The sequence below is a fragment of the Canis lupus genome, chromosome 15 (genome assembly GCF_011100685.1).
Source record: "Canis lupus familiaris isolate Mischka breed German Shepherd chromosome 15, alternate assembly UU_Cfam_GSD_1.0, whole genome shotgun sequence".
In the NCBI taxonomy this organism is placed as follows: Eukaryota; Metazoa; Chordata; class Mammalia; order Carnivora; family Canidae; genus Canis; species Canis lupus.
In genome coordinates this window covers 22,122,037-22,135,360 of record NC_049236.1, presented here as the reverse complement: position 1 = coordinate 22,135,360, position 13,324 = coordinate 22,122,037, and the positions used below count along the sequence as shown (strand labels likewise).

General features: G+C 37.0%; 1 protein-coding gene and 1 long non-coding RNA gene across 8 annotated transcripts in view; one reads left to right on the top strand and one right to left on the bottom strand.

The window, feature by feature from the left end:
* The window catches only part of SYT1 (synaptotagmin 1), a 535,022-nt gene that overhangs the window by 146,822 nt on the left and 374,876 nt on the right, over positions 1 to 13,324 (bottom strand). For 3 of the 4 annotated variants that reach the window (XM_038558525.1, XM_038558523.1, XM_038558524.1), the window contains 2 exons: positions 6,999 to 7,183; positions 996 to 1,118 (listed from right to left, as the gene is read on the bottom strand). In XM_038558525.1, the coding sequence (XP_038414453.1) occupies positions 996 to 1,118; positions 6,999 to 7,183 (308 nt within the window). The remainder of the gene's footprint in view (positions 1 to 995; positions 1,119 to 6,998; positions 7,184 to 13,324) is intronic. The other variant, XM_038558526.1, reaches the window with a different exon arrangement.
* Positions 1 to 13,324, top strand: part of LOC102155931 — a 304,818-nt gene that overhangs the window by 155,928 nt on the left and 135,566 nt on the right. The window lies entirely within an intron of this gene.

The following is a 13,324-nucleotide window of genomic DNA, read 5'->3' as shown; positions in this document are numbered from 1 at the left end:
TCAAAAATAGACCTGCCCTACGACCCAGCAATTGCACTGCTGGGGATTTACCCCAAAGATACAGATGCAATGAAACGCAGGGACACCTGCACCCCGATGTTTCTAGCAGCAATGTCCACAATAGCCAAACTGTGGAAGGAGCCTCGGTGTCCATCGAAAGATGAATGGATAAAGAAGATGTGGTCTATGTATACAATGGAATATTCCTCAGCCATTAGAAATGACAAATACCCACCATTTGCTTCAACGTGGATGGAACTGGAGGGTATTATGCTGAGTGAAGTAAGTCAGTTGGAGAAGGACAAACATTATATGGTCTCATTCATTTGGGGAATATAAAAAATAGTGAAAGGAAATAAAGGGGAAGGAGAGAAAATGAGTGAAAATATCAGTGAGAGTGACAGAACATGAGAGACTCCTAACTCTGGGAAATGAACTAGGTGTGGTGGAAGGGGAGGTGGGCAGGGGTGGGGGTGACTGGGTGACGGGCACTGGGGGGCCACTTAGCGGGATGAGCACTGGGTGTTATGCTATATGTTGGCAAATTGAACTCCAATAAAAAATAAAATAAAGCTTTGGTTGAATGGTGGTTTGTTTCAACAGTTCCTCGCCCTGTTTGGATCTAATGCCATGAATTCCAAGGGCGATTGTTGGAGCTCAGGCTGATGGGCCAGTGGGAGCCAGACTGGCTGGGAGCCGTCAGAAACAGACTGGACGACTTGCCAAGTTCATTTGTATTCTGCTTGCCTGCTCTAAGTGCCATAAGTAGATGTAATCGGTTGAATACTGTGAATTCTAATTACCAGAGGTTAAATTAGCAAGTAGGGGACTGCCTGTACTTAGAAATTATTTCATCAATAGCTTTGATAATTGCATTTTCCCCTCGCGGCACACGAAATGTTTTAAGAAGTATCTTGCTTCAATTCCTACTTGGTAATTTCAGAAAACATAATGGAATTAGAATTCATCCCCCACCCCCCCCCAAGCCCTCAGACCTGGTTATTCTGGAAATCATAATCCAGTGAATATTGAAGTTTGCCCAATTTCTCCTCTTCCTTGGGCTCTTCCTTTTCTTCGCCATCAGTCAATCCAGTTTCAGCATCATCGTCCTTTAGAGCCTAGGAGTAGGGAAACGAATGATACATGAATTCAAGTGAATTCAGTGAAACCCACATCAACCTGGGCCTGTGGTTACACTTCCAAGCTGTTAGAAGCAAGCACTAAGATGCTGGAAATCCATTTGTCTGACACACATTCACATTTGCTGCTTATAGATTTTTAAAATTCCACTGGTGCACGGAATTTTCTTCCCAATCAGCAAGCAACATGAAAGCAATGGAAGAAGCCCCTCAGAATATTGCAAGCGAAAAATGTAAAGTTGTTGCAAAGAAAATGTCCACTTTGGTAAAATGTTTGGCTTTGGTTAAAACCGCTTCTTTCGGAGGTATGATAAACATGCTATTAACCAGGCCAGGTTTCACATTCATGTAGTTGAAAGAGATCTAAGCTAAGCATCATGTAAAACACCATTGTTACATGCAGCGGAGTATTTATATGAAATGCGTGGCCTTTTCTTGCCTTGTTTCCTATGAGAAAGGTAGCTGAGTAAGTGATTCTCCAAGAATTTCCATTTCCTAAGTTTCACATATACATTTATAATGGTTATGGAAAAAGTGGAAGAAACATGCCACCAGCAAATGCATGTTGAGAGAAAAATCTACCCCGCTTCCAGTTTAAGTTTACCATTTTATTTTTATAACAGCTCCACAGAAAGCTAGGCTGAATTAAATTGATTTATGGGTCTATTTGATACCAAAAAACAAGAGCAGTTATGTTTACAATTTTGTCAAGCTGAAATCAGTATAAACATTTATTTTGCGTTAATGAACAAAAATCATGGTTCTGAACTCTCAACTCAGTTTGGACCAACTGGGTATTCCTCATCATCTAAACCTTAGTGTAATGTAAATTGACATACTAGAAAGCTCATTATTTCACAAAATATATTCAAATGCTCCTCTCTTTTGAACATAAAAATAGATAATGTATTTCCCATTGAATACAACAACTCTGCTGAAAAAAATCAAAGGTTATAAAGATGGTAAATATTAGGAGCTTTGTTTCTAAGGATATGCATTCTTACTGCTTTAGAGAATTGGAAAAAATAATTTAAAAAGCTATACATAGTTATTCAAAATTAAAAATGATAAAATTACATTTCCCTGACCACTAGTGAGTGGAAAAATTTGAAAATCTTCATAGTAACCAATTGTATTTGTTCTTCTGGGAACTGCTTGTATACATTCTTTGCTGAATTTTTTATTGTTTTTTTTGGTTCTTATTGATTTCTAGAGAAATCATTGTATTTTAGTGGTCTCAGCTTTTATATATAATGCAAATCTTCTTCCATAGTTTTTGGTTATGGCATTTTTATTGCCTTTCATGTATAGGTGTGTGAGTCAAAATAAGACAAAGTGGCAGGCTGCTTTGTATCTATGATAAAGTAAAGGAATTTTAACCCCTGTCAGCAAGTCAAATCTGAGAATTCTTGTAGAACTCAAATGCCAGAAGTATATCCGGATTTCAGAAAGGCATGAGTCGTCAGACTGCAGCTCCATCCCCTAGCCTCTCCTGACCTTCCAGATTTCGTGCTCTCTCTTCTCTGCTGAGTGAAAGCTTTACTGTTCATACATTTACACGGAGATTTCTCTGTGGTGCTTCAAAATGGCACTGAAATTGACAAGATTTTCCAATTTGGCTCTACTCAGCCAACTCCAGTTTGATCTTAAAAATACCCCTGAGACTTGATGGCACTGCATCAATAGAACTCATTTGGGTGGGAAGATCTTATAAAACAGCAGAGATGTAGTTGGAGATGCCTCCATTTCTGTGCTGCTTGAAAATTTTCAGGAGCCTATAATGAGTTTAGAAAATCAAAAATTATCATTATTAATTACATCTATGTAGGAAAGTTTATACTTAAATGTTTTTCTGAATAGTAAAATGTTGGTTTCCTGACAGCCAAAGGCAGGAAACAATTTAATTACTGAAAACGTACATCTTTTAACTTGGGGGGGTGGGGGTGAGGGGGGATAGATCATTAAAGGGAACATGCTATTAAAGTGACCAGAAAAGGCTACTGACTTTAATTAGAGGAGCTGAGGCAGTGAAATCACCTAGCCCTTTCAAAACCTTAGCTGTGTGTCAGTCTTTAACACTCCTGTAGATGTGCTTAGGAAATTGCAGCTTAGGTAAATTGCCTCCCTCTAAGATTTTAAAGTTTTTAAAAATAATAGCAAGCTATTTAGTACATATTTCTGTCTGAAAAATCTACACATTACTCTATCATAATTATAAAAAAAATCATGGATTAAAATACTTTTTCAAAAGTCTCTTTCAGAACTGACAATTTACATATCATGTTTCAGCCCAGTGCAATTTGAAATAGCTGAGATATTAAATCTCCTTCTTCCTAAGTGGTTTTTGCCCTAATAAAAGGTACAGGACCATCTCTGCAATTACTCTGTATGAAATAGGGCTAAATTTTTGATAATTTCTCAGTGCCACTGTTCATCACTGAAGTGATTAAGTCTATTCTTGTCCTGAAGGCTGAGCTTAAGCAGGACGTCTTCTCGACCATCACATTAAATTCAGGCCTATTAAATCAGTAGCTATTATAATATCTCAAGAGCAATACTCCCTCCGCCTCCCTCCCCCTTAACAAAATGCAGAGAAAAAAGCTTGTAAACCCAGCAGTTTTGATGGTTTGCTAAATTGCGGTAGTGAAAGCCATGTGCTGGGAGCATCAGATCTTGTCTTTAAATTTCAAAGTGTACATGCTTCTGTCTTGCTTCAGCATTCAAAAGGTGCTTAATTTACAACCATCAGAAATGATTTTAAATTAAATTGTCCAAATTTGAATTTGATAAGGCACACTGACATAAAAGGTAGCATTGAGGGACTGAATTTTCTTTCTGTGCCCATCAGTTAAAAACTTGAGCTTTCTAATACTGTTCTATTTAATCAGTTAGTAATGTTTAAAATGAGAACCCTTTAGCTTAAAAAAAAATCAATTTAGTTCAGCCTCTTGATGTGTGTCAGAATGGTACACCCTGAGCTGTGGAGCCCAGCTGCCAGGCCACTAAATGTATATCCGAGCGTTGACGAGGGGTTTCTAAAGAGCAGAGGAAACCTACCGCAAGGGACAGTCCAGAACAGTCATGAGACATAACACAGATAAGGAGGACATAGAAGGAAGAAATAAAAATTAAAATATCCACACACATTAGTGAAAACCATGGAGAAATGACCCTTCCAGACCTATGACTTTGCAAATTGATAATGTCTCTCTGCATTTTCAGTGTTCTCAAGCTTTCGGGAATTAAAAAACAAATACAAAATAAAAACCTTCAAATGTAAATCTTATGCTGTATAAATATACTATTACTAGTTAGTTTGTTGTCATTATGGAATTTTAAAATTCTTTGTTGGTTATAAAATTTCAACATAGCGACAGGTGGCCATGAACATTGGAATTTGAATTTCGGTGTATTCTTACATAGATTGAAATGGTAAAAACTTACTGGTTGCCCTAGAAACTGCGTGTCTTAAGAAATCATGTCCAAAATGCCTCTCATATCTGTTGTGTTTTTAAATGAGAGGCATAGACTATATTTGTTTTCCCCATGTTCACACCCATACTCTGTTTAAAATATTTGGTAAGTGTAATTATTTAAGCATTTTACTTTCTGTTTATGCTGTTTTGAAGTTGGGTGATTGAATGGTCACCCTGTGACATATGTCTTAAAACCGTACATTCTATTTGCTTCTTTATCCTTCCTCTTCATAAAACAATAGAATCCATTATTAGCTACTATTGCCTGCCTTAAGAAGTAGTATAAGCTGCTGTAGTATGACTGTTTACTGATAAAACCTATTTTTCCTTGTCCAAATTACATTTCATTTTGTACAATTAATTGTTCATAAATTAAAATAAGATCTATAAAACCCTACATAGACAAGCAATCTGCTTGAAATGATATCTTTTTGAGTGGTTGAAATCCTAAACACCTTATTGTAATAGTAGATCACTATCAACTATCACTGACTTCCTACTAGGATTTGAGTATTTGACTCATTTTCTCTTCCTCTCGCATCCAAAGGAACTGATGACCAGTGAAAAAATTAACCACCACCAATTCTGTGTATTTAGTATTTTGAGATCTTGGTCATTTATCCAGGTCATTACAGGGGTAACAAACACCCCAACTATACTCCAAGTTACTATCTTATGTCATACAGAACAAATTCCACAAAGAAGAAAACAAATTTCTAATGCTAAAAAAAAAATCCTGTAATTATAATTTATCATTATTTAATACTTTTAATTGTTAATTCTTGGATATGGGAACATCATATTTGTGTTGTATTATAGTTATGAAAATGATAGGGCTGTATTTTCAAATTGTTTCATACACACAGCTGGAAATTCACACAGATTATTCAGTCTCAGTCTCTGCCCATCTAGCACATTGTTTCTACACTTAAGCTCCCAATAAATTGTTTAAAGAAATCTCTGTCAAGTTCTGCTTGTACTGAAAATGTTGAAGTGTAGAGCAAGGCACGTTTTCAAATTGCAGTTATTATGTAACAAATTAACTCAAGAGAAAAATCCTTGTTAGACCACTGTGGTCAGATGTGGGTACGTGGACTTCTGTGCTTGTGATTAAAACTCAGAAAAACGTAAACCTTGTTCTGAGTTCAGGACAAAGCTGGCTGAGGGTGAGTGCAAGTGCTGCATACATTCTATAGCTCTGAAACCAGTTCAGCGAGTGCAGAAGAGCCTTTGTGAAATTGTTGTCAATAGACATTACAGTGTCTTTGAGAAGAAGTGTTTAAAGCTCAAGCTGGGGAGTGGGGCTGTTGCCCTGAGTGGATGGTTAACTAGGAAACTATGCAAATGTACTAAAAATGCCCTCCTTAACTAAACTGTTCTTAAGGAGATTCACCTATTAGAGAGTTCAGTTAATAGTAATTAATACTATAAAAAGAACTCAAAAAACTATTGATATATGTTGCTATTTGGGAATAAGTAGAACTTTTGAATTATTAGAAAGGAAACAAAGATCATGAAAGATGTTGTTTTCTGTGAAAAAGCTCTACATTTACATTATTAATATGAATTAAATGTTCTTTAAAGATACCCACTATGAAAATGATTCCAAAAAACAAGAGGGATCTAAATATAATTGTTAATAGTAAACTTTATTCTGAACCAACTCATCCACTTAGTTCAATAAAAATAGACAATAACGTAAAGAATATCCAAAGAGCTTCCTGGGCCTCGGGAAGGTAACCCAGCCCGATGGATTCCATAGCCTGTATCATGATTTCATTGCCCCTAACTCATGAAACAAGAATCTTGCCTTAAAATTATGCGCCGTTCTTAGGACTAGCTGGCAGTTCTCTCCCGTTTTACTCACTGTTTAGCTCCCTGTTGCTGAGTGCTAATTATCGAGGCGGATGAATGGGTAGGAGTGGTGGTTTTTGTTAAGTATGGTAGACGGCCGTAAGTCTGAGTTATTTAACAGTGACTGCGGAGCAGTGGTGATGTGACAAAGGCAGCCTGCCCACGAGGGAGAGCAGTCAGCCACTCTGGATTCTTTCTCTCTAACTCTAAATGCAATTAAGATTGGCTGAGCAGATGTCACCAAAATACTCAGGCATCATTCCAATCTGCTGGGCCTGTCAAGATGGCCCTGCTGGTGGTGGATGCCCTTTCCTGGTTCCCATGTTTAGGAGCCTGGAAAAACCCCACCAAATGTTTTCCTTGCACTTTGGGACATTGCATAATTACTGAAAGGATTGCAAAGCATTTTGACAACAGTGACATCTGTCCAGAAGTTGTTTATTTCCACACTCCTCTGGCATCAAATTATAAGTCATCTATGAACTTGTAACAAAATCATCAAAGAAGTGATACGGTAGGAAAACATTACCTGGTCTTTCATGGTCTTCCCTAAGTCTTTCACATCTTTCATGTTGATGGCATTCTTCCCTCCTTTCTCTTTCCCCTTCTTCTTGTTTTTCTTTTTGAACAAACATTTCTTACAGATACAAAAGCAGCAGGTCAGGACTAGAAGGACAGCGACTATGGCTATGGCGATTAAGGCCCACGGTGGCACTGAAAGAGGAAAATATGTGGAGAGCGTTAGTAACAGACATCACCTAGGCAAAGCCTTTTGACCTATGGGCTACAAAAGTATTCACTGATTAATTTGTATTTACTGAGCACTGCAGGCACCCTGTCCTGCGCTTTGCTACCCATGTTTCTTCTGCCTCGATGCAGGTCTGTGTTTCCACTTCATCCTTCCACAGAGGCCAGATGTGCTTCCTCCATGCTAGCTTTCCATTCATTTATTCCTTCCTTCATCCAGAGCCCAGCTCTGGAGTTTGGCCTCAGAGTTTAAATCCTGCCTCCACCGTGTATTAGCTGTGTGACCTTGGGCAAGTCATCTAACCTCCCTCTGCCTCAGTATCCTCATCTCTCAAGTGGTTCTAAATGGGTCGGTATCATAGCCTGTCTGAAGATTAAAATCAGATGCATTTCCTGGCACATGGTAAAAGCTTAATAAATATGAGCTGCTATTACTGATCTATTAAATAGTAGAGGTCCTATTAATATGTTCTGAGTATAATGGGAGGAGCGACAACAATCAAAGAACCAGAGCAAACAGATATCATAATGGTAACCAAGGTTAGGAAGAGGTCCTTGGTGCTCTGCAAGTCACCCACTCTAAAAGTAGGATGGACGTTTACCTGCCCACGGCCTCCAGAAGCAGGGCAGGGGTTATGTTCGGTGCCTCTAAGGTCAGGCTTTGATTCAGGCTGGCCGTTTTCAGGCTGTGTGACTCTGGCCTGATTGCCTAACTGTTCTGAGTTAGTTTCCTTCTCTGTAAATTGAAGATGATAATGGTACCTATTTCTAGTCTCCTTTGAAAATTAAGGGAGTTAATATACTAAAAAGTTTAGGATGTCATCCAGCAAATAATAGGAGCCGGATGTTAGTGATTTATTTTCAAGGCATACAGCTAAGTATTATGGGTAACATACAACACTCAGAGTATATGTGGGGATGTAAAACGTGCGCCCTAATAAGTACATATTTAAAAAACACAGGAGTTAGTGGATATGCTAGGGAAAATAGAGAGGAATAAAAAAATGATTTTTTTTTGATGAGAAGAGAAGCTTCAGTTTTAGAGACTGTTTAAAATAATAAAGCATATATAAATAAACACATAGACATTTTTCTATTATAGTTGTCCATCTACTGAAGTCACTCTGTTTCCTTATTTGGCATATCCTATACCACGTACTTATGTTTAAAACAAAGTCTTGTGGAAATATTTAAGATTTCACTTGCCCAGAAAGGAATTTTATTCAACTATTGAGATTAATCAGAAGAAGTAACTAGATTTGCCTGCTGTAATTAAGAAAAAACACTGGACATTGAAATGGTAAGAAAAAGCTACATAAACATGATTAGTACCAATGATGGCTGAACACAAGTCAGGAATACTTTGATAAAGTAGAAGCACTTAAAAATTAACCTCCCTTCAAAACTGAGAAAACCCACTCTTTGCTGTCCTTCCGCATTTAGCTTTATAGTGTAGAACACTTATTATGCGTATTATTATAGCTTAGGATTGGCTAATAAATGTTAGCCTAAGGATTTATAAAAGCACAACTTCTGAAATTGTGTTTTCAGGCAAAGAAATAGTTGAAAGTAATACATAAGCCCACACCAAACAACATGTTTGTTGTCTCATGTTGTCTAATCTCATTAAACAATCATATTTTAAAAATGTAAATTAAACTTATGTAACCGATGACATCATTCATAACACCTCATTTAAAACCTTCTACCTCTTTTGATCTAGTTAAAACCCTGCCATGCATGGACGAGAGAGTCTACATATTCATTACAGGCCAGACAGTATTAATAATGACCCTTCATTTTGAACCTCGTAAATTATTCTCCTAGTCGGACTTGTGTGACAGTCTCTCAGAGGGCTACATAAAAGTCTCTTAAATTACACAGGACGAGACAGAGATGGTTTGACAACTTCACAAAAAGAAAATAGTGAAAGCACAGGAACATTATTTAATCACAAGGAGTAAAAGAGGTAGGGACATGGAATTACAGGAGGAAATTTTAAATAGTGCAACTCGAAGGTAAAGTATAACCACTGAGGACATTTTGTGATTTTTATTTCTTAAATTGCTGCCATATTCTAGATGTGATCTCCTGAACTGCTTATTTTGCAACTTCAAATATTCTGTACAGGATATATGAAATTCACAAAATTTTTCTCATAATTTCCTGGTGCCTTTAGAGAGAATTAAAAAGCCTTAAGGTTACCGTTTTGTGTACCCCTATGAAAGCCTGACTGAATAGATACTTGGAATATAAACCACCATTTTTAATTAAATTCAGTTATTTGAATTGAATTCTCACCTTAAATTCTGTGTAGATGAACCAAATACTTAGAATTTGGCAAGTTTGGTAAGAAACACTATCTGTAGTATTATTCATTAGTAGTATTTGTAGAAATGCTTCAATATTAGTGAGAAAATCTTTATATTAAGCTAAAAATTGATTGAAGACCTACTTAATATGGGCTAGCAACTGCTAGCTGCTACATACATGATCTCATTTAATATTTATGGTAGTTTTGTTCATTATCCCTTCAATTTTATACAGGAAAAGCCTTATACAGAGGAAAAGCTATAGATCCAAGAGTTTGAGAAATTCAAATACATCTTTATATTATTAGGTAAAAAGTGTTTATATTTTAAATGTATACAAAAGGAAAAATCTAGGGCTTTGAAACCTTTTAATAAAACATTTTATATTAAAAAACAGTGAAAATAAAAATCAGCATAAGATGTTGCCAAGAGTGATTTCCATAATATATAGTCTAGCCACAATAAAAAAAAATGGGCTCATCAAAATATTGCTATTGGAAGAAAGCTATTAGCTTATTGTTATTGCCACCCAACTATCATTAAATGGAATTTTACAACAAGAATTTTAACATTTAACTTAAAGACCTTTCAGCAGAAAATAATAGACTAGCGTAAAGCTTTCCATTAAAAACGTTATTTTCATTTTCTTGTTAATGAATTAATCTCACATTGTTTAACCCAAAGATAAACTGATGCATAAGAATTAAGTCAAAGTCAATTCTGAACTGCTTCTGATGTTTTAACGTAGACTTTGTGGTAGACAGAAAAATTAGGATTCCTCCGAAATGCCCACATGCTATTCCCAGGGATTTGTGAATATGTTACTTTACGTGGCAAAAAGGACTTCGCAAATGTGAAGTAGGATCTTGAGATGGAGAGATTTTCATGCGTTACATTTAGTTCTGATGTGATTATTATAGTCCCTATAAGTAAAAAAGGCAGGCAGGATTTTCAGAATCAGATTTGAAGATTCTGTGCTGCTGATTTTGAAGATGGAAGAAGGAAACCATGAACCAAGAAATGTAGGTGCCTCTAGAAACTGGAAAAGGCAAGGAAATGGATTCTTCCCTATAGTTTTATTGATTGACTGACTGATTGATTTTTTAAAGATTTTATTTATTTGACAGAAAGATAGAGCCAGTGAGCACAAGCTGGGGGAATGGCAGAGGGAGAGGGAGAAGTGGGCTCCCCACTGGGCCAGGAGTCTGATGCGGGGCTCAATCCTAGGACCCTGGGATCATGACCTGAGCCAAGGGCAGCTGCTTAACTTACTGAGCCAACCCGGTGTCCTCTCCTATGATTTTTAAGAAGGAATCCATTTATACAACCATTATGGAAAAGAGATGGAGGTTCCTCAAAAAATTAAAAATAGAGCTGCCATATGATCTAGCAATCTCATTCTGGGTATATATCCCAAGGAAACAAAAAAAAAAATTACTGTTGTGCAGTGGTATATTCACCCCCATGTTCACTGCGGTATTATTCATAATGGACAAGATAAAGAAACAACCTAAGTCCATTAATGGATGAAGGGACAAAGAAGATGTAGAATATATTCACACAATTGGAATATTATTCAGCCATAAAAAGGAAATCCTGCCATTTGTGACAACATGGATGACTCTTGAGGGCATTATGCTAAGAGAAATAAGTCTGTGAGAGAAGTCCTACGGGTAAGTACTGTATGGTCACATTTATATGTGAAACCTATAAAAGTAAACTCATGGAAGCAAAGAGTAGACTGGTGGTTACCAGGGGCTCATGGGTGGGATCATGGGAAAACGTTGGTCTAAGGGTAAAAACTTTTAATTCTTTTCTTTTTATTAAATATTTTATCTATTTATTCATAGACACACACACACACACACACACATACACACACACAGAGACACAGGCAGAGGGAGAAGCAGGCTCCATGCAGGGAACCCAACGTGGAACTCGATCCCTGGTCTCCAGGATCACGCCCTGGACTGAAGGCGGCGCTAAACCGCTGTGCAAACCGGACTGGCCAAAACTTTTAATTCTAAGATTAAGAAGTTCTGGGGATCAAATATACAGTATGGTGACTACAGTTAACGAGATTGTATTGTATAGTTGAAATCAACTAGAGAGTAGATCTTGAATGTTCTTACCATGCACACAAGTAATCCTGTGAGGTGAAGACTGTGTTAACTAGCCCAATTGTGGTAATTATTACACTGTCTATATATCTATATATATATGTATATATATATAATATGTAAATATGTACATATGTATGTATCATATGTACATATATATGTATCATTACACTGTCCATCTTCAATTTAGACAATGTTATTTGTTAATTATATCTCAAAGTCAGGGATTAAAAAAGGAATCAGCTCTTCTGAAAGTTTGAGTTTGGCTCAGTGAAACCTATCTGGGATTGCCTCAAGAGACTTGTGACCTGCTGCATATAGATGATTATACAATTGGAATATCAGTGTGGGTTATTTCTATATTTTCTGTGATCCTGTTCAACACCCTTACCTATCTATCTCTTCTGCAACCATTCCCATGACACTAACGTTGTACCAAAGGCTCCCTCAAAGATAACCAATGGTTTTCTTGTGACTAAACACAAACAACATTGTCCATGGTAGGAGGAAATCTTGATTATATGTTCCTTTTTGAAATTTCCTCCTGCTTTTGTTTCTAATGCCCTTAGCAGCATCTTCGTGTATGGATTGGACATTTTTTTCTGTCTCCTTTCCTGTTCCGGAGTCTTTAAATGGAGTTGTTCTTCGAAGCTCTTAGCCCCTGTTCATTTTCACGTTCACTCACTGTTGAGGAGATTGTTGCCCATGCCTTAAACTTTTACATCAATTCTTCCATTCTGTTCCCTCTTATATATGCCGGGACTGTACTTCCTACAGCCTGTAGAATATTTCCTACGAATCCGTCGCCTCAACCGGTTTGCCAAACCAGCTCTATGGCTCCTCTCAGTGCTTCAGTTATTGCCTGCTTGTTGTATCTTAGCACTGTGTGGAAAATTTTCTTCCAAGCCCGATTGAGTGGAAAGTTGTGCCATTTCTTCTCTCATATATTTTATGCTTCCTTTACATCTATTCCTTCTTGTGAGGTGTGGGCCTGAGGTTACCTCCCATGTGACTGAGTCACTCATTGCTCTTTGCTCAGTTCTATCCCCAGGTCTTCCTCAAATATATTCCTTCTTTCTTGAAATGCTGTTCTTCTTCTTCAGCCATTCAAATGATATTATTTCTCAAAGCTCAGCAAAAGTGTCAGTGTTTACAGATTTGTAAGCAAAAGTACTACATACGTTTGCTAAAAGTGCCCTCCCACCCCCCACCCCCCCAGTGAGAAATAGTGACAGTGGTGAAAAACATTGGGTCATTTATGTAGGCTAGAATAAGAAGATGTAGTATTGAAAAATAAAACAAAAATCTGTATAAATATATCTAAGGCGTTTTGATATAATCCCTTTCTACACATGAAATTCATTTCTTAATAACTCAACATTCAGCTCTTTGTAGATTGTTCATCAACTGCAGCTCTGATATTTAATGAAAACACAAAAAATTTAGAATCATTAAGAAGTAAATTTGCATTAGCAGGTCTCTTTTATGGGGAAAACAAACAACTGTTTCCCCTTCAGGAGAGGCCATTCTTTCATGAGGCGTTGGCATAAATTAAGCAGTTTAGAAAATTAAGTGTTTCATTAAACACATTTATTGAACATCTATTTGCCGGACATTTTTTATAGGCCTGTAATAAGGTGCCAAGCATGGTTTGTATAATCATGAAGCTTACTATT